This window comes from Lissotriton vulgaris, chromosome 3_1, assembly GCF_964263255.1.
Source record: "Lissotriton vulgaris chromosome 3_1, aLisVul1.2, whole genome shotgun sequence".
NCBI classification, from domain to species: domain Eukaryota; kingdom Metazoa; phylum Chordata; class Amphibia; order Caudata; family Salamandridae; genus Lissotriton; species Lissotriton vulgaris.
In genome coordinates, this window is record NC_141689.1 from 1,025,643,809 (window position 1) to 1,025,662,148 (window position 18,340).

At 46.8% G+C, this 18,340-nt stretch overlaps 1 protein-coding gene across 2 annotated transcripts in view; it reads right to left on the reverse strand.

Annotated features, from left to right (window-relative positions):
- Nucleotides 1-13,105: 13,105 nt before the first annotated feature.
- The window catches only part of LOC147727329 (glycine N-acyltransferase-like protein 2), a 136,033-nt gene continuing 130,798 nt past the window's right edge, over nt 13,106-18,340 (reverse strand). For both annotated transcript variants that reach the window (XM_086963096.1, XM_086963095.1), the window contains exon 6: nt 13,106-13,861. In XM_086963096.1, coding sequence (XP_086819222.1) covers nt 13,447-13,861 — 415 coding nt within the window. In that variant the 3' untranslated portion in view covers nt 13,106-13,446. The remainder of the gene's footprint in view (nt 13,862-18,340) is intronic.

Sequence of the window (18,340 nt, forward strand, 5' to 3'; positions counted from 1 at the left end):
GTGGCAAGCCATTGGGCCCTGGCGCTCCTTCTTGATGGCTTTGCTTAATTCTGCTCTCAATCATTTTAGGAGAGAAGCTGAGTGGTGATCCATTCTCTTGGATAGGGCGGGGTGGTTGGGCACCGTGATACTCAGCTATTTTTTGCAGATTGCTGCGTGGGGCTAAATTGAAGTAAGTTTGTAAATGTTTTGCCGAAACATCCTCTGTTATGTGTGAGTTGATCCCAGGTGCCAGTGGGTTCTCAATACTCTTAATCGGTTGCCAGAATCTTGAGCTGTTATTCATTTTTGCGTTGTTCAATAGTTTTGCCCATAGTGATTTCGCGTTGTCCTTTTTTGCACACCAAATGATTTTGTTTTTCCTAGTCCGAAGCTTTCTTAATACATCTGCAGTGCCGTTGGTCGGGTTGTTTTTGCGGAGGGTGCGGATTGCTCTGTTTATATCTCCCCTTATTTGTCGTAGTTCGGCATGCTGGCTTAATGAAAGATGGATACGCTGGCTACTTTCCACCCTAACACTTTGTTTTTGCTGGTAGTCTCTTTTTGCTTGTTGTGAGACTACTGAAGGAGCGGATTGACCTAGAGCTTTAGTGAAGGTTTCCCAGGTGGGGACGATGTTTCCTTGGGAGGGTTTGGTTTCCTCCCACAGGGTTTTTGCGACGGCTGATAGCTTTTCTGGTTCGCGGATTTTGCATCTGATTCTCCTGTGTTGGTATCTCATCATTAGATGGGAGTCCGGGTTTGCATATGTTAAGGCGGTGCCCTGGAGACCAAGAGAGAGCTCTTGCGGTTGGTGGTCGATGTGGTCTGACACCCCGATCCTAAAGTCCTTTGTTAAGCCAAAAAGCGGTAGAGAGAGGAAGGTGTAGTCTATTGCAGTGTTAACTAGTTTTCTGTGGAAGGCTGGGGCTTGGGGTCTGTCCCCTAGTGTGCGGCCGTTTAGCACTACCAGCGATAGACTTTCCAACTCTCTCAGAATATCCTTTGAGGTCTTAGTTGGGTTGCCCCACTTGTATTTATCCTGGGAGATGATCCCCCAACTGTGCCCTCGGCAAGAAACATATTAAAGTCACCTGTTATAATGTAGCTTGTTATTAGCTTTGTCAGTTCGACTATTAACTGCTTCGCACCGTTCCTCTTACTCTGAGGGTGAATATAAATGTTTACCAAAATGAAATGCTGGCTCTGCATTTCGAGCTGGATTGCCATTATTTCAAGGGATGTAGTGTTTTTGCTTATTTGTTTTTTCCTGTTGATATAACTTGATATAGCCTAGATGGTTAGTCCTCTTTTACAGTGGCAATAGTTTGAATTCCGAACTGCGGGAGGTGGTAGGTCTTATAACCTTGTAGGTGGAGGGGATCCTCCAGCCAGGTTTCCTGTAGGAGTACTAAGTCGAACTTTTAAAAATATGACAGTAGTGAGTGGTCACTGATTTTGGCCCGAAGACCATTTATGTTCCATGAGCAGAGTTTTAAATTCCCTTCATTATTTGTTGGGTCATGTTCTTAGATTTATAGTTTTAGATATCCAGGACCAGTCAGTTGAGAGATGGCTTCCTTCTTGACTCTGACAACCCCCAGTTGCGGGGCTGAATGCATCTGGACCTGCTACCGAGGTACTGCTGGCTTGACCGGGCCCTCTCGAGCTGCTAGGTAAACTCTTGTTGGAATCTGAATGACTTTGGAGCAGCGGGTCCGGATAACCAACTGGCCGATGTTGATACACTCGGATCCCCCGGCTTCTACTTGGGATTCTTCCCTAAGAATTCTCTCTGCTAGTTCTGGTGTTGCCCATTCTGTCCTAGTTGTCTCTTGGTCCGAAAGATGTTTGAAGATTTCAAATTCTACTGGCAGCAGATCTTGGGTTCTGATCCCAGCCAAACTGCTGATTCCGTTTAGAATTTGAAGAATATTACTATGGTTTAGGGTGTCCCTTCATCCTTTTGACTTGTACTCTGGGACGAACAGGATTATTTTTGAAGTCGCTTATTGACAGTTGTCCACTGAGTTTCTGGTGCATAGGCGCTTGCAGCCTCGCTTTTCGTTTAAAAATGTCGATTGTGGTTTTTCCACTTCGTTGCCCTTGCTGGGGCTTTGCTGTTTGGAGTTAAGTTTTTCGCCGGTATTGGGTTGTGGAGGAGTGATCGTTTTGATTTTTGTTTCTAAGTTGGATTTGACAGCCCAGGATTGGTGCTGATTGATGTCGCGTGCTACTGGGTGTCCGCCCGTTGTGGGGTCCTCGCTTCCATGCGTATTAGGCTGATTGCTGCAGATCGCTTTTCTTGGTGATTAATTGGGTATTGATTGCGATCATTGGGGTGGTCCTCTACTACTCCTGCTGGGCTTCTTGTGGTCTAAGCCTTAGTTGAGTTCTGGTATAATTGTTGGATTTTTAACATGCCGGATTCTTTGTTCTCCTGCTTAGAGCCGGTCTGAAGATTTGGTACGATTTGGAAGTATGATTTTATAAGTGAGTTCTTATGCCTCCCTTTCCTCCTTTGTTTCCTTCGCTGCTTGGATGTTTGCCCATTGTTCTGCGCAGCCTGTCCTCTTTGGTAGTTTCTTCTTGTGTTTTTGAGCTACTGATAATAGCTGCCTTTAGTTCGAGATTCGTAATCTCCACACACCCTGCAGGTTTGGAGGGTGGCAGGTTAAGTGTTCCGGGAGGACCTTTGAGTCCAGCTTCCGTGTCACGACCTTTTTCGTGGAGGTTTGGGGCCGTAAGGTAAGTTGCTTCATGATTAGTTCTTTTGGCTGACCCTTTGCCGTTTCCAGATAAGTTACAAGTGGTGGTTTATTTTATTTATTTATTTTGAAAGTTTTATATAGCGCGAACAAGATCTTTGCAGCTATCAGAGCGCTTTACAAGGACAAGGGGGTGACAGAGTAATAGAATGTAATAGTTGAGGTAGTTAGGTACAAGGTGCATAGTTACATAGGTAGGTCAAAATACAGGAAGAAGGTCACAGGTGTGGTAGTGTCGGTACAAGGTGCATAGTCAAACAGTTGCGCCAATAGTATAAAAGTACAAAAATAAGGAGCATATACTTGTTTAAGCGTGCTTAAAATGCTTTTGGAGATAGCATAAAGGTAGGCATAGTTGAGGTAGGTGTATGCAGGGTGTATAGTCACACAGGTGCATCAGTAGTACAGGAGTAGGGATAGTTGAGGTGGTGTAGGTAGAGTGTGCAAAGTCAGACAGGTGGGTCAACAATATAAAAATATACAAAGAGGGAACGTATACAATCAAATAAGTCGATAATACAAGTAGTACAAATAGACCAAGGGGTCAGGCAGGTAGTACAGAGCAGTTTCATGAGAAATACAGAATAATATATCATGTGTATTTAGCCATGAGGATCGCTTTTACTTCTTTCTTAAAAAGTTTGTTGGAGGAGATGAGCCTGGTTTCAGGAGGGAGTGAATTCCAGATCCTGGGTGCCATTCCTGAAAAGGAGCGTTTATAGGTTTTTTCCTTCCGAAATCTTCGAGGCTTCAGCAGAAGATTGTTTGTGCTTCTAGTAGTTCTAGAGCCACCAGAAATTGTCAGCTTTTGAGTGAGGTAGGCGGGTGAGTTCATGTGTACAGCCTTGTGCGTCATGCAGGCGATTTTCAGATGTATTCTGGCTTCAAAAGGTAGTCAGTTCAGGGATTTAAAGTCAGGGGAAATATGCAAGTGTTTTTTTGAGCCAGTGATGAGCCTCGCTGCAGCGTTAAGGGACGCTCTTAGGGGTGCTGTTGTAGTTAGGGGGAGCCCGCAGAGGGCGGTGCTACCGTATTCTATGTGCGGGATGACTATAGATTGTACTGCAGTTTGGAAGTCTTTGGCTGGAAGGAAGGGTTTAAGTTTTCTCAAGGAATTGATTTGGAAGTTCGCTCCTTTGGTTGCCTTGCTGATGTGCTGCTGCATGTTGAGATTGGCGTCAAGTGTTATGCCTAAAGATTTTGCTGAGTCTACTATGGTAGGCTGTACATTTAGAGCCGTTAAGTGCTTAAGCCATGTTTGAGCCGTAGAGATTTTTGCGGGAGGTGAGATCAGGAGGAACTCAGTCTTCAGCGCATTGAGTTCGAGGTGATTCTCGGCAAGCCAGGATTGGGTGTTTCTGATCGTGGTGTTCAGAAGTATGATGTCCTTGGGAGAATGTATTTTGAGATAAAGTTGGGTGTCGTCGGCATACATGTGAAAGTGAAAATTGGATGTTTGTAGCAAAGTAGTGAGAGGTTCCATAACTAGGTTGAACAGTGTTGGGGAGAGGGAGGATCCTTGAGGGACGCCTAGCGATACAGGTACCGGAGAGGACATCAGGTTGTTGCTTTTGAATCTTTGTGACCGGTTGTGTAGAAAGGAGGTGAACCACTTGAGAACAGTCCCAGATATGCCCATTCTTGTTTTTAATAGTTCGAGTAGGTTCTCATGTTTAACTGTGTCGAATGCTGAGGAGAGATCAAGAAGGATGAGGAGGCAGGTATCGTTTTGGTCTAGGATTCGGAGGGCATCGTCAACTATGTGAGTCATGGCAGTTTCGGTACTGTGCCCTGCTCGGAAGCCTGATTGATGAGCGTTGAGGAGATCAAACTTATCTATGTGTTTAGTCAGTTGTAGCTGTATGCATTTTTCCAACAGTTTAGCGAGAGTGGGAATATTTGTAATAGGGCGGTAATTGTTTAGATCAGTGGGGTCTGCTGTTGTTTTTTTTTAGTAGCGGTGTGACTTGTCCGACTTTGAGAACGTTAGGGATGGATCCTTGATGAAGAGAGCTATTGATAATCTTAGTCCAGAGTGGGAGGAGCAAAGGGGTAAAGTCTTTTACAGTGTTAGCAGGAAGGGGGTCAGTGAGGTGATTGGATGGTTTCAGAGTGCTGAGCAATCTGCCAATTTCTTCTTCGGAGTAGGTGCCAAAGGATTACCATGTAGCATTGTTCTTTTAGTTCAGACGCTGCTGTGTGTTGGGGGTTGGAGTAAAGGATTGCGTCATTGAGGAGATCGCTTTTTATGTTGTCGGTTTTTTGGTTAAAGAAAGCAGAGAAGTCTTCACAAGAAGGTGTAACGCCCATGGTGCTGAGTGTCTGGGGTTGTTTTTTGGATTGTGTTCTGATTAGCTCAAACAATTTTCTTGGGCGGTTTTTTGCTTGGGCGAGCTGGAGGCTGAAGAAATCTCTTTTTGAGCGTTTTATTTTCTTGAAGTAGGCGTTTCTCTGTTTCTTCAGGGTTTTTAGGTGCAGTGCAGAGGGGGCTGACCTCCAGGTGCGCTCTGTCATTCTCATGGCCCGTCTATCATCATTGAGGCTCCCGTCATACCATGGGTTGGAGATCTTGGACGAAACTCTTTTCAGTTGCATGGGTGCAGCCTCATTGATTATTGTGGACATAGCATTGAGATAGTGGTCAGTCAGGAGTTGAACGTCCGTAGCGCCGGAAGGGGGAAGTAGGAGATTGCAGCTGTTAGGCGGTAAGGAGTTGGGTTGAGTTTCTTCATGTCTCTTTTCCAAAAACAGGAAGTAAGAGAGGGGGCGGATGCTTTAATAACTGAGAGATTGCTTCTGTAGATACAGGCAATTCCACCGCCTGTCTTTTTGGTCCTGTGAAGTCTAATGATACTGTAGTTGGGGGGGACTAGGATATCCATGATAGGTGTAGACGAATCAGACAACCATGTTTCAGTCAGAATGGTTAGATCCGGTTCCAGAGAAATGATGAGATCGGCGATCCCCGCGGAATGTCTTTGGGCCGATCTGCAATTGAGAAGTATGCATTTGAGGCTAGGGGTGCAGAGGGTGGAGGAAGGTTCTATAGTGAGGGGTACATTTGTGAGGTTGTTGGGGACGGCGCCTCTGTTGTTATCCTTTTGGTGCCTGAGGGGGTTAGAGATAATCGTTGGGATGGACAGATGGTTGGTGGCTAGGCGTTTTTGGGGAGCCGGGACGTAAGAGTGGAGAAGGGTGTGTATGTCATGGTCTGAGATCGTATTGGTAGTGCGTCTGGGACGATTGGTGGTATTGCGAGAGGGGATAGAGGTCCAGTGTGGGGAGTGTTGTGTGATAAGGCGAGTAGGAGGTGAGGAGGAGGTGTTGTTAGGTGTAAAGGGAGTATTATGATTGGTGGTAATGCGATTGGTATTGCGATTGGTGGTATTGCGAGAGGGGATAGAGGTCCAGTGTGGGGAGTGTTGTGTGGTAAGGCGAGTAGGAGGTGAGGGGGAAGTGTTATTAGGTGTAAAGGTGGTGGTGGGAAGGGGGTGTCTGGGGTGTGTGATGAGCAACTCTTTGATGGAGTGTAGTTCTTCTTTCATTTGGAGGAGGGTGGACATAATCATGTCCAGCGTGGTGTTGGGCGCGGAGTTGGGGAGGGGTACTGGCGGTGAACAGGCGTATAGGTTGCTGGAGAAGGGGGGGAATCGGGGTAGAGAGGTGGAGCTGGTGAAGGGGTTGGAAGTGTTAGAGAGAGGATTGGTGTTAGGGTTGGTGTTGGCGTTATTGGGAAGGGCATCAGTGCTAGGAGGGGAAGGGTAAATGGGGCGGTGTGGAGGCTGGCGGTTGCGGGGGTGGAGGTGGGATAGTGGGGAGTGAGAGTGGGGGGTGAGAGGTTGAAGGAGGGGCGCAGGCTAGGCGTGACGGGAGTGCTAAGTGTGGGGGGGGAGATAGGCGGAGAGAGAGTCATGTTGTGTGGGGTGCAGTTGGGGGAGGAGGGGTGTTCTGAGAAGATTGGTGTGAAGGATGGGACGGGAGTGCAAAGTGTGGGGGGGATATGGGAAGATGAGCGGAGGTACGAGTGTTGGTAGGGGGGATGGGGGAGCGGGTGGTGTATGAGGGGGCGAGATCTATGTCTGTGATTGAGGGGTGGGGAGGGGTAGCTGCAGCAGGTGGGTAATTGACTATGGTGCTGGGTGTGAAGGTGAGGTGAGTGTCGTTAGATTGGGGTCTTGAGCGGCCGGTTCTTGCATCTCCTTTTGTGCCCACTTATTGGAGGCAATTAGGCAGTCGGTTTCTGGACTTCTAATACTGAAGTTTGAGTTGTCTCCGTCTAATTTGGAACTTATGGCTATATTTTTCAAGTCGGTGAGGATGTCACTCATCACTCTTGGTAGTGTTGCAATTTTTTCCACTTTTAAATGGCAGGTACAGCTTGGTGGGAGTATGGTCTCTTCACGTTGGGCTCTTTCTATGAAGTTATTCATATATGAGAGCTTGCTGTCAATGCTGGTGATGTGTAGCGCCAGACAGTTGAGAAGGGTGAGCTGGATATCCATTTTGTCAGAGTGGTATTCCAGTGCTTTGGTGGAGAGTTGCATTGTGTTTAAGAGGGAGGCCCATATTCCTGTTTCACTTGGCTGGGTGCTAGCGTCAGCCTTTTTGGGAGTGGTTCCCGGTCCTTGGAGGGCTGTTTCTTTTTTATCCTCAGATGTATATGTGGTGACCAAGTTTTCCCATTCTTCCTTTGTGAGGACAGAGATATTGTTACCTGCTAGGATTATTTCATCAGGTTCATCTTCCACAGTTACTGGTCTGTTGGTTAGCTTGGGTAGGGGTATTTCTGAATGGGGTTCTGCCGAAGTTGGTTTTAGGAACTTGTGGTTTATACTGTTGCTGATGGATGTGTTGTCTGCTGTCGTCTGGGTGGCTGTGGTTTCCTTCTTATTGTCTTTACATTCCAGATTGAGTTTGTGATTGTTGAACTCATGATAGCAATCGGTGAAGTTGAATTTCGGTTGTGGTAGAGTAGATGACACTCTGGATAGTTTTGTGTCGGTTGTATCTTGAAAAGGGGGGGTCATGAAGCCTGTGAAGTGAAATACCTCAGACATTGGTGCCATGGAAGCGGGGGGTGCTGTAACTGAGGGGCAACTTAATGAATGGCGGGTCAATACTGTGATTTTGGACTCTAGGGGGATCCTAGATGGTACCGTCGGTGGTTCCATCGATTCTTCTTGGGAAGACATGGGGGCTGGGAAAGGCGTGGTTTCTTGGTGCGGTGGTCTCAGTTCAGATGCACCCCCAGAAGTTTTTCCAGAGTGGATTGGAGGGGGTACGATGGCTGCCAGTAGCCCAGCTTCTTCATTTAGAGCCCCTACAGTTGAAATATTCAACATGTTTGTAGAGCTGTATCTTCTCCACTCCGATTTTGTTGAATGAGTAAACGGACCAGGAGCTGGTGGGGCTGGTAGAGCTGGTACGTTTTCTGGGTACTGAGGGTTTAACAGAGAGGGGAGATTCAGTTGGTTATTGATCTTAAGGTTTAGTAATGTTCCTGCGTCTTTGATGAAGGAAAATTTAGAGTACATTCTAGGTTAATATTGTTTTTTCCCCTGAGACCCAAAGTGCTTCTGGGTATTTATTACTCCTTCTTCTCCTGGGTCTAGGTCTAAGTCTACTAGCATGCTTCCAGGCGTTACAGGGCCCTTGTAGACAGCCTTTTCCCTTACAGTCGGGAGGGTTGATATTTGAAAGTTGCTATTGGTCGACTCGTTTGGGCCCTTGGTGTTTTTGTTTTTCTTTTTCCTGGTATTGGTAGCGATTGTTGTAGCTCGCCTCTCCATGCCGGACCTCATTGTCAGCTTGGCACCTCCTGCGGTGGATTGAGCTGAGATGATCGGTGAATTTTCGGCGGGTTTTAGTCTTTAGCTGTTTTTTTTCCTAACTGTTGATGATGTTTTGCAACACTGGGCCAATTCGACTCCCAATTAGTAATAGCTTGACGGCTTGGCGGTGGTGGTGACGATGGTTTAATTTAATTAGTGGAAGTTGTTGGCAGGTCTTGCTCCCTATTAGCGCCGTTTTGATAGATTACCTTTTTTTCTTTCCCCTGTTTTTTAAAGCTTTGACGTTATTTGGCTTTTGCTGAGACTTTTTCGACGTTGTTGTTACCCTTCGGTACAGTAGGGGTCTTTGCAGTGCCTTGCAATGATGGCTGAGAGGATCAGGTTTTTAATTTTTATTTAGGTTAATTGTTTTGTTGGTTTGCCTTGTTTAGCTTTGAGGCTTTGTGGTTTAGTTTGTTTGACTTCCAGAGGTTTTCTTCCCCCTCGGTTTGCTCAATTCTAGTTTACTTGCTAAGCCTTCCTGGGCCTTGCTTTTTCCTTTCTGGTGCCTTGGCCATAGCTCAAGTTCTGGGCTCTGGGGCTTTTATGTGTCCAGGTTGGCCGGTTTGACCGGATTGTCCGGGTTGCCCTGATCCGTAGTTCGTATCCCCTCCCCCCCACATCCACGTCTCCTCTGCCTCTCGAGACAGGGGGGGGTGGTGCACGATGCTCTCCCCGCTCGTAGGCAAAATGGAGGGGACAAAGTGGGGAGAAAAGTGAGAATGGCAGAGTCCAAGTGGGAACAGGTGGGAGTTGTGGAAGGTCGGTTTGATGGTAGATAGGTAGGTTGGTAGGTAAGAGGGGAGGGGAGGGGTAAGACGGATAACAGGGATGGCAGAGGACCCCGGGCACCCAGACCTCCGGAACTCCGGCCAAGGACAGAGCTGCGGGAAAGCGCTGAGTTGCTCAAGAGGGCAGGGGCTTAACTACTCACTCTGGCTGCATCCTCGCACAGTCTTCAGCAAACTTCAACCGAGGGGGCCTTGGGTTATGCCGCTGAGGCCGGGACTAGAGTGGCGAGAAGCGCATAGAAAGCCGTGCACCACACTCCAGGCGCAACGAGGCTCAGCACTCGAACACTCGTCTCTTCTACCTGCTTCTGTCTGGATTCTGCCCCTGGAGCTCTCTGCCTCGTGATTCACAATTCGCAATCCCTCCAGAGCTTGGACGACCCGCCCGTAAAGCCACAGGCAGCGGCGATGGCGGCAGCAGCAGCGTCAACAGCAGCGGCAGTTCGTGACTCCTCCTCTTCCTCTTCCTCCGTCTGCTTTTTCCTGTAACTTCTGTAGAGATCTCAGCTTCTTCAGAGAATGAATGTCCCAGAAGAGAGTTGTGCATTCAATGGAGTGTGTTGATACTATAAAAAAAGGAAGCTAATGTACATGAAAATTTGATCATTTTGAAGGTGTATACCATAGGAAATGAAGGTACACTGGATGTTCTGTGTGTCGATGGTGCAAAGGTGAACATGCTCTTTGATTCAGAGCAAAGATTACTTTAATACCAAAGGAATTTTATGATTGGGATTTTAAAGGAAAGGTTAGATTGTTCAAAGCTGATATAAAACCTAGAGGTTATGGTGGGGAACCCATAAGACTCTTAGGGTTGTTCCAAGATGATATTGAGCTAAGTGACAGGATTACAGCAGGGAAAATCTATGTGTCAATGAGAGGGGATTCTTTCATAAGTTGGATTCATCAGAGTGAGCTGGGTATTTATATGGATCCGATTGAATCCCTTGTAGTGAGGTTAAGAGAAAAAGTAAATTTAGTGAAGAGTGACCAGAAGTATGAATGTTCTTATCCAAATGTGTTCAAAGGTGGTTTGGATTGTCTGAAGAAGTACAATTATTTAATGACAATTAAACCAGGATCGATACCTAGAGGCAATAAGGTGTGTAATGTTCCATTGAAAGTGAGGGAAGACATGAAGCTGGAGTTGGAAAGCTTGGAAAAAGATGGCATTATTGAGAAAGTTGAAGGTTCTGAAAGGTTGCCCCCAGTGGTCCTGGCAAGGAAAGGGAATGGAGAGGGGAGATTGTGCATTGATTTATCGGAATTTAATAAATGTGTCATAGTGGACAGGTACCCTCTACCCAATATAACAGAGATGCTGAGCTTGATTGGGAGGGAGAAGTGTTTTTACTCTCTGGACTTGACGTCCCCTTACCGACAGATAAAATTGCACCCCTTGTCTCAGGATCTGCCATCTGTTGTTACCCTGTTTGGTATGTTCAAGTATGTTAAGATGCCTTTCAGGTTTGTCTCGGCTTCTGCCTTGTTTCAAAGGGTGATGTAAAGACATCTTAAGAGGTGTATCTGGGTGCAAGATATATTAGGACAATTTATTAGTGTTCGGTGGCTCTGTAACAGAGCATGAGGAGAGATTGCCTGCTGTTCTTGCCAGGTTGGATGCATATAGTCTCTCCCTCAAATAAGCAAATGTAAATTTTCTGTGGACAGTATAGATAACTTAGGTCATTAGATACCTTCAAGCAGGGAAGAGCTGGTGACTGCTATTAGTAGTATGCAAAACCTGAAAAAAGAAGAGCTGATTAAATTTCTTGGAACAACTGAGTACTCCAGTAAATTTATAGCAGGTTTTGCAGAAAAGAATATTTAACATAAGAGAACTGCCCAAAAAAGGGGTGGAATTTAGATGGAATGTGGACTTAAAAAAATAAATTGTGGCAATTAAGACAAAGGTGAAGAGTGCTCCCAGTTTGTCTAGTTTTTAACCAGGGCAGGAGACAGTACTGATGACGGATGCTACCTCGAAAGGTTTGGGTGCCGTTTTTTTGCAAGTGGCTGATGGTGAAGAAAAAACTATTTTAATTGTGTCTAAAAGCTTGAGAGGGGCAGAAAGTAATTATTCAGTTATTGAGAAGGAAGCGTTGGGTGTGTTCTAGGTAGTGGGGAAGCTAAGAAACTTTTTATGGAGGAGAAAATTTGTGATTAAAACTGATCATAAACCCTTGAAAGATATATTTATATTCAAGGGCATCATTGTGGCATCTACAAAAATATGCACATTTGTGTAATTGTGGTGCAAGAATTCAATTTTGGTATGACGTGTGTTCCACATGTTAAGAATATATTGGCAGAGTACCTATCCCGCATGTGTTACAGAGATTTTTTCTGGTGAGGAGAAAAGTGGAATTATGGACAGTGAGCTGTGTGAGGATTAAATCAAATTAAGTTAGGTCACTGGTGGTTCCACACTGGAGGAAGAGTGGATCGATGAGGTGAAAAAAGATAGAGAATTTCGGATTGTGAAAGGATGCATATTGTCAGGATGGTCAAGGAAAGAGGATTGTAAACACCCAGAATGCAATGGCTTTATCAAGAGATTAAATAAAGTGTTAGAAGAGACCATACAGGGCTCAAGGTTGACCAATAAGGTCCTTGTTTGAGGAAATTCATGATAAAGTAAGAGTGTAGACGATAACACCTCATTCTTCTAGGGGTATGACACCGTTTAAACTCCTCAGGGCAAGGAAGCCAAATTGTGTGATCTCCCCTAGCCCAGTAAGCGAGAGGAGAGGAGTTGCTGTAAGAGACAACCTCAACGAGGTAGAATGGAAGAGTATAATGGAAGAGAAAATGGGAATAGTGAAGGAAGAGTTTGACAATCTTAAAAAAATGAAAATTACATGTGCCAAGGTTGGAGACTGGGCAGGACTTCGACTTCCAGTCCAATCTGGTGCTTGAAAAATTTAGCAAGTCCATGAAAGTTATTAAACTGTTTACTAATGCGGTCAAACAGATGACCATAAAATATGGAATTTGAACAGAGTTCAAAATTGAACATGGTGGAGCTGGATGGTAATAAGGAAGTTAGCTCAGAAGGCAGCAAAGGTAGAGGAAACCATGAGGGTCCAAGAAGAAGTATGACAACCATCATCGAACTGTCTTACTTGAAGGAATTTGTCAAATAAAGTAAATATATATATTTAGATTTTTTTTTTGTAATAAAGAAACTTATGTTGTGCTTTGTTAAGAGGGGAATGTGTGTGGTATCTTGTGATGTAACTTAGAACATTGGGCATGGCCTCACCTGTTGCTGGGTAAACCAGTGGTTCTAAGAATCTTCAGATTCAAAAAATTAGGAGTTGGAGAACGTGTAGAGTGACGCCACGGTGCAGTGTGCTTGTTGGGGTGAGTATGAAGAACTTGAATTAAAACAAAAGATTAAAAAGATTACCTTGTAATGTTGAGTGCCTTACTTTCACACATGTTTATTTAAAAATGATAAATCTAGCATATACATAATGCTGTTACTGGCATTCAGCAGCAGTGGCAGGGCTGTTGGTGGTGCCAGCTGCAGTGAACTACTATGAACTGCTTGGGTTCTAGCACTTAATTTTTTACAAACTAACCACTGCAGAGGGAACTCCAAGTAAGGATTGAAAGAGAAGAAAAGATAAGGAATTGAAAGCCTCAAGAAGCTGATTATTTTATGGATAACTAGCTTACCCGTTGCGCGTTGCTGCGATCTCCGAAGAAAGGAAATTCAAGGAAACTTGTTATGATAACATTCAATTTACATTGTGTCATTTTTATTGAAAAGTATTCATTTTAATATGGAAAACATTTCAAAGTGTCCTTTTAATTCTATTTATTTATTCGAGTGCTTGTGGATACACGATTTTCTGTTTTTCCGTCTGGTGCGTACATCAATATTCGAAAGATTATGAGGGCCCTGGGGGGGCGATATGAACTCCTTTCGTATTTATAAATGTGACTCGCAGAAAGACCAAGAAATGAATATTAGTAATGTAATTCATATTTGTAATTTGACGTATATCTCAAATGTCCAGGCCTACATTAAAAAACATCATATACAAACGTATCTGTTTACGTTTCATGTTAATTGGAACGTTTAATTGGGCTACACTTCCATTGATACCAGAAGCAAGATTCATTTAACCCTGCACTCAGTGGCACCCCTTTAGCCTTTGTGTTCTCCTCGGCCACACGCAGATAGAATGGAACGTTACTTCGTTGAAGAAAGTCAGTCAAAGTGATCAACAGCTGCTTGGACAGGCCTGCCCGGCGGAACTCAGGGACAGTGAATCCCATCCGAATCTCACACGACTGTTCCATCACAGACCACGAGACGGGCTGCCCATTGGGCCCCAGAGCGCAGATGCTGGGGAAATGCTCTATGCAGCGCCGGATGTATCTCAGGCTTCTCTCATTGCCTCCAAATGCCCAGTTTTCATTCACCAGTTCTGCATGGGACATATTTAGTTGGGAAACTGGAAACGATGACGTAACACCACTGAAGTAAAAGAAATAATAGAGTTTACTAGAACAATTGAGGCATTTCTTGATTACAAAGTGTACAGTTTCACCACTAGACTGCAGCAGCATAGGTTTCACCTTGGATAACCATGGGAAACAAAGTCCTTGTGATTGTCTTCACTCAAGAGGACATGGCATAATTTCATGACAGCAGTAGTTTCCTTTGTTGAGGAATTGTTTGTGCAAATCAACATGAATTAATTAAAGTGGAGAGCATAGGAGAAATTATGTTGTAACTTGCCAAGTCAGTGTGTCACTGGGGTACAAGAAGTCTGTTTGAAATAACTCTGAAAATGAACTTTCTCTGATAAAGTAAATGGGGGACCCTCTTCTGCTGGAAACTGCACCTGACTGCCGTGGGTTACCTGCACGGACGCCTCCTGAATCAGGGATTGAAGCTCTCTTGACACAGGGATCGAGCAGGGATCAGGGATCGAGCCTCCCACCTCGCCGGACCCGCTTCGCGGGTCCCGCAACGCGGTGCTGTGAAGGGCTGCTGACTTTGGGCATCACCACCGGACCGGCAGGGCTGCGAGCACGTAGCAGGGACTCCGTGGACCAGGAGCCCCTGCGTGCCCCATTGACAACAGCTGGGCTGCTCTCCCTGCCGGCCACGCCCCCCGCCCACGGAGCTTAATAGGCGGGATATCCAGAGTTCAAACGGGACCCTCTTCTGCTGGAAACTGCACCTGACTGCTGTGGGTTACCTGCACGGACAACTCCTGAATCAGGGATTGAAGCCCTCTTGACACAGGGATCGAGCCTCCCACCTCGCCGGACCCGCTTCGCGGGTCCCGCAGCGCGGTGCTGTGAAGGGCTGCTGACTTTGGGCATCACCACCGGACCGGCAGGGCTGCGAGCACGTAGCAGGGACTCCGTGGACCAGGAGCCACTGCGTGCCCCATTGACAACAGCTGGGCTGCTCTCCCTGCCGGCCACGCCCCCTGCCCACGGAGCTTAATAGGCGGGATATCCAGAGTTCAAACGGGACCCTCTTCTGCTGGAAACTGCACCTGACTGCTGTGGGTTACCTGCACGGACTCCTCCTGAATCAGGGATTGAAGCCCTCTTGACACAGGGATCGAGCCTCCCACCTCGCCGGACCCGCTTCGCGGGTCCCGCAGCGCCGTGCTGTGAAGGGCTGCTGACTTTGGGCATCACTACCGGACCGGCAGGGCTGCGAGCACGTAGCAGGGACTCCGTGGACCAGGAGCCCCTGCGTGCCCCATTGACAACAGCTGGGCTGCTCTCCCTGCCGGCCACGCCCCCCGCCCATAACGCAAACAGGTATTTAAAGACCTTAATATACCCGCAGCGCGGGAGCGCACGGGAGCGCGCGGGAGCGTCCCGGGAGAAGCCCGGGACAAGGGCGGGACCGTCTAAGGCCGTCATAGGCCGGAGTTGGCCGGGCTGGGCCTACCCTCTTGTGTTGCTCATTCGAACCCTGGTCCTATATACTGTTACAGCCCCCTGCCGAATACAACCCATCATTTATTATTATGCCGTCCCCGGCAAGGGAGAGTACCCCATTGAAGCAGGGAAGAGTCAAAAACAGGACCCTAGAGAATTATTTCTCCCGGGCGGTGGGGGAGGGGGACAAAGAGTGCAACTTGTCCCGGTTAAGGGCAGAACGGAGACGCTCAATAGATAACCTGAAAAACACCCCCCCTTGGAGATCACCCCACCATGCCCAGGGAGGAGTTGACCCTAATAGATGATGTCCCACTCCTGCTGAGGGATTGTACGAACACCTCACTAGTTGTAGCCACAAGTATAGCTCCAGCTATTACTCCAAGCCCTACTAGGGTGACCATTGATTTAGTCTCCCAACGCCCCCCAGCCCCTAAGGCTAGGAAAGCTAAACCTAAGCCAGCCACTACGCAAGGAGCATTTGGGCCCCCTCCTAATAAACGTAGGAGGAAATTGAAGGGAGCCCAGGGGAAGAGCAAACCCAAAATCTCTCACTCGGATTTTGGGAAGTCTTCAAAACCCCCCTTATTAGCAGCGAAATTACCGGCTGAATCACATCCCAAACCTATTGCCCAGGAGGCCCTAGCTCCCGCCCGATAAAAGATACAGGAACTAATATCGCTAATGTCCCCCTCTCTGTTGTCCCGCTTGGAAACCTGGAATTCCTGCTAAGGTCTCTATTACTACCGATTAGCGAGAGTATAAAAAAGATTGAGATCAGACTAACCATTCTGGAGGCCACACTAAGTAGTCTGAAAATTCCGCCTGGTCATCAGGGAAGGCATCTAGAACCTACTCCCATCACATTAGCCCCTCAACAGCCTGTAAATAGTGTAGCAAACCCAGCCCCTCCACAAGCCGCAAATGCGGCGGTCTCGCAACAACCCTTAAGGACTAAGCCAGCAACAACTAAGTCCCTCAACTCTAATACGCCCATTCCTCCTGCAGGCCCTGTTCTTCCGGCACAGCCGGCAGATAGTACCACACTGACCCCTCTAATGAAGCTTCCCCCGAGACCACGCAGGCCTAACCTACCCCCAGAGACTAATGATTTCACTGTAGTCATGGCGGGTGTCCCCCCACTCGAAGTAGGTGAAACTGAGGATTTTTGTGCCCTGAAAAGTAGGGTAATTAAGTGGTTAAACATAAATAGACCCCTCCTGATACACCTTAATAATGAAATCATAATGGTAAGAAGGGTGCCATGGGTGGGGAGAACACACAAATCCATTATAGGGGAATGCATATTGGTGAGCTTTAGGGACACAGGAACGGTGTACTACATATGCCAAGGGAAGAACAGATCTAGGGAATCCACTATCCAAACCCTTCGTGTGTCTTTCTTTTTTCCCATTACTCCAGTCCCATTGCAGCCGCCCCAAATTCATGACAACTGGGAGAGGGTTGGCAGGAGGGGGAGACACCAGGACTTTAACCTTAGGCCATTATTTGGCCGACCAGAGCCACCCCTTCACATCTACAACCGGTTTAATTGCCTGAATGGTCTAGAGGGGGTAGATTGACAAACGAATAATGCCCCCCAGGGTTATATGGAAAAGGGCGCCTTGGTAGAGGTGATGGAGGAGCAAAGCTCTCAGGCTCAGCAAACTCTACCAAGTGGTGCGGGGAAATCCGTGTACGCTGAACCTAAGGCTACAGCCATAGAATGTATAGGAGGGGGACATGGGCTGGCCAAGCAAGGGTCAATACAGGAGATACCATCAAGGCCCCAGGGGGGTTCAGAACGGAGGGGGGAGGGAGTAAGATTGATCTCCTGGAATGTAGCAGGCATAGCAGGCAAATTTAACAATAAGGAATGGGTTGACTTTATTAGAAAATTTCATGTTATATGTGTACAGGAGACATGGGCCTTGGTGAATAATTATCACCTACAGGGGTACAAGTGTTTTTTTGTTCCCGCCCAGAAATCCAGATCAGGGAGAGCAATGGGCGGTTTGTCCATTTACGTAGATTTAGACCTCCCAGGCACCTGGTCGTCCCCAGATCGGAACTCACATGGGATCCAGGCAGTTCGGTTCCTCGGAAAGGGGTTAAGATTTTCTGTTTTTAACATCTATAACACTGAGATAGCGAACAACCATATCCCGCTACTAGCTGAACTAGACCATAGGCTGGGACAAGAAACAACATTCCAAAATAAGGGGCAGTCTCACGGGCTGCTTATAATGGGAGACTTTAACTGCCATCTCTGTCCGGCACTGGTCAAGGTAAATACAGACTGGTCACAATGCCCAATGGAGAAGGGGCCGCATTTTTCTCATACGCCTACTGGGTCGGCTCTCAGTTTGCTTCGGCTTAAGTACGACTTAGAGCATACCATTTATATGATAGACCCTCAGACGGATGGCACACTTCCACCAACTTTCAAGGGCAGGGGTTGCTCATCTATTATAGATTACATTCTGGCTTCGAGATCCCTGATAAATAAAATAATCAGTGTAGGGATAGAATGGAGCAGTTTCAGCGACCACAACCCTCTTGTTTTGGAGCTCTCGTATAGGGTGGGTGTTGGAACCAGAATCCATCGCTCAATTGAGGAGAGGGTCACAGACCAAGGCAGGAGACTGAAATGGTCCAAAATAGACGGGGTAAAGTTTTACAAAACTTTGGGTGACAAGGGCCTACCGGCCATCAATGACTGTCTAGACTTAGAAGTCCAGGGATCAAGGTTACTGGAATCATTTGACCAGATCGCTAACCTGATCGACGGCCTACTTAAGACCAGTGCGCCCACACGTAACCTGGTAAATCCCCGGTGGTTTGATAAAGACTGTTCTAAAGCTCTGAGGGAGTTGAAATGCTGCCTTAAGCTAAAACCAAGGGACCTTCAAACAATCAAGGTGTGCAGAGAAAAATATAAAAAAAGAGACCAAAAGGAGGAAACTTGCCCTGCAGGCAGAAGCATGGGCAGATTTGAGAGAGGTAGGGGAAAGAAAGGATTTAGCGGGTTTTTGGAGAATCATTA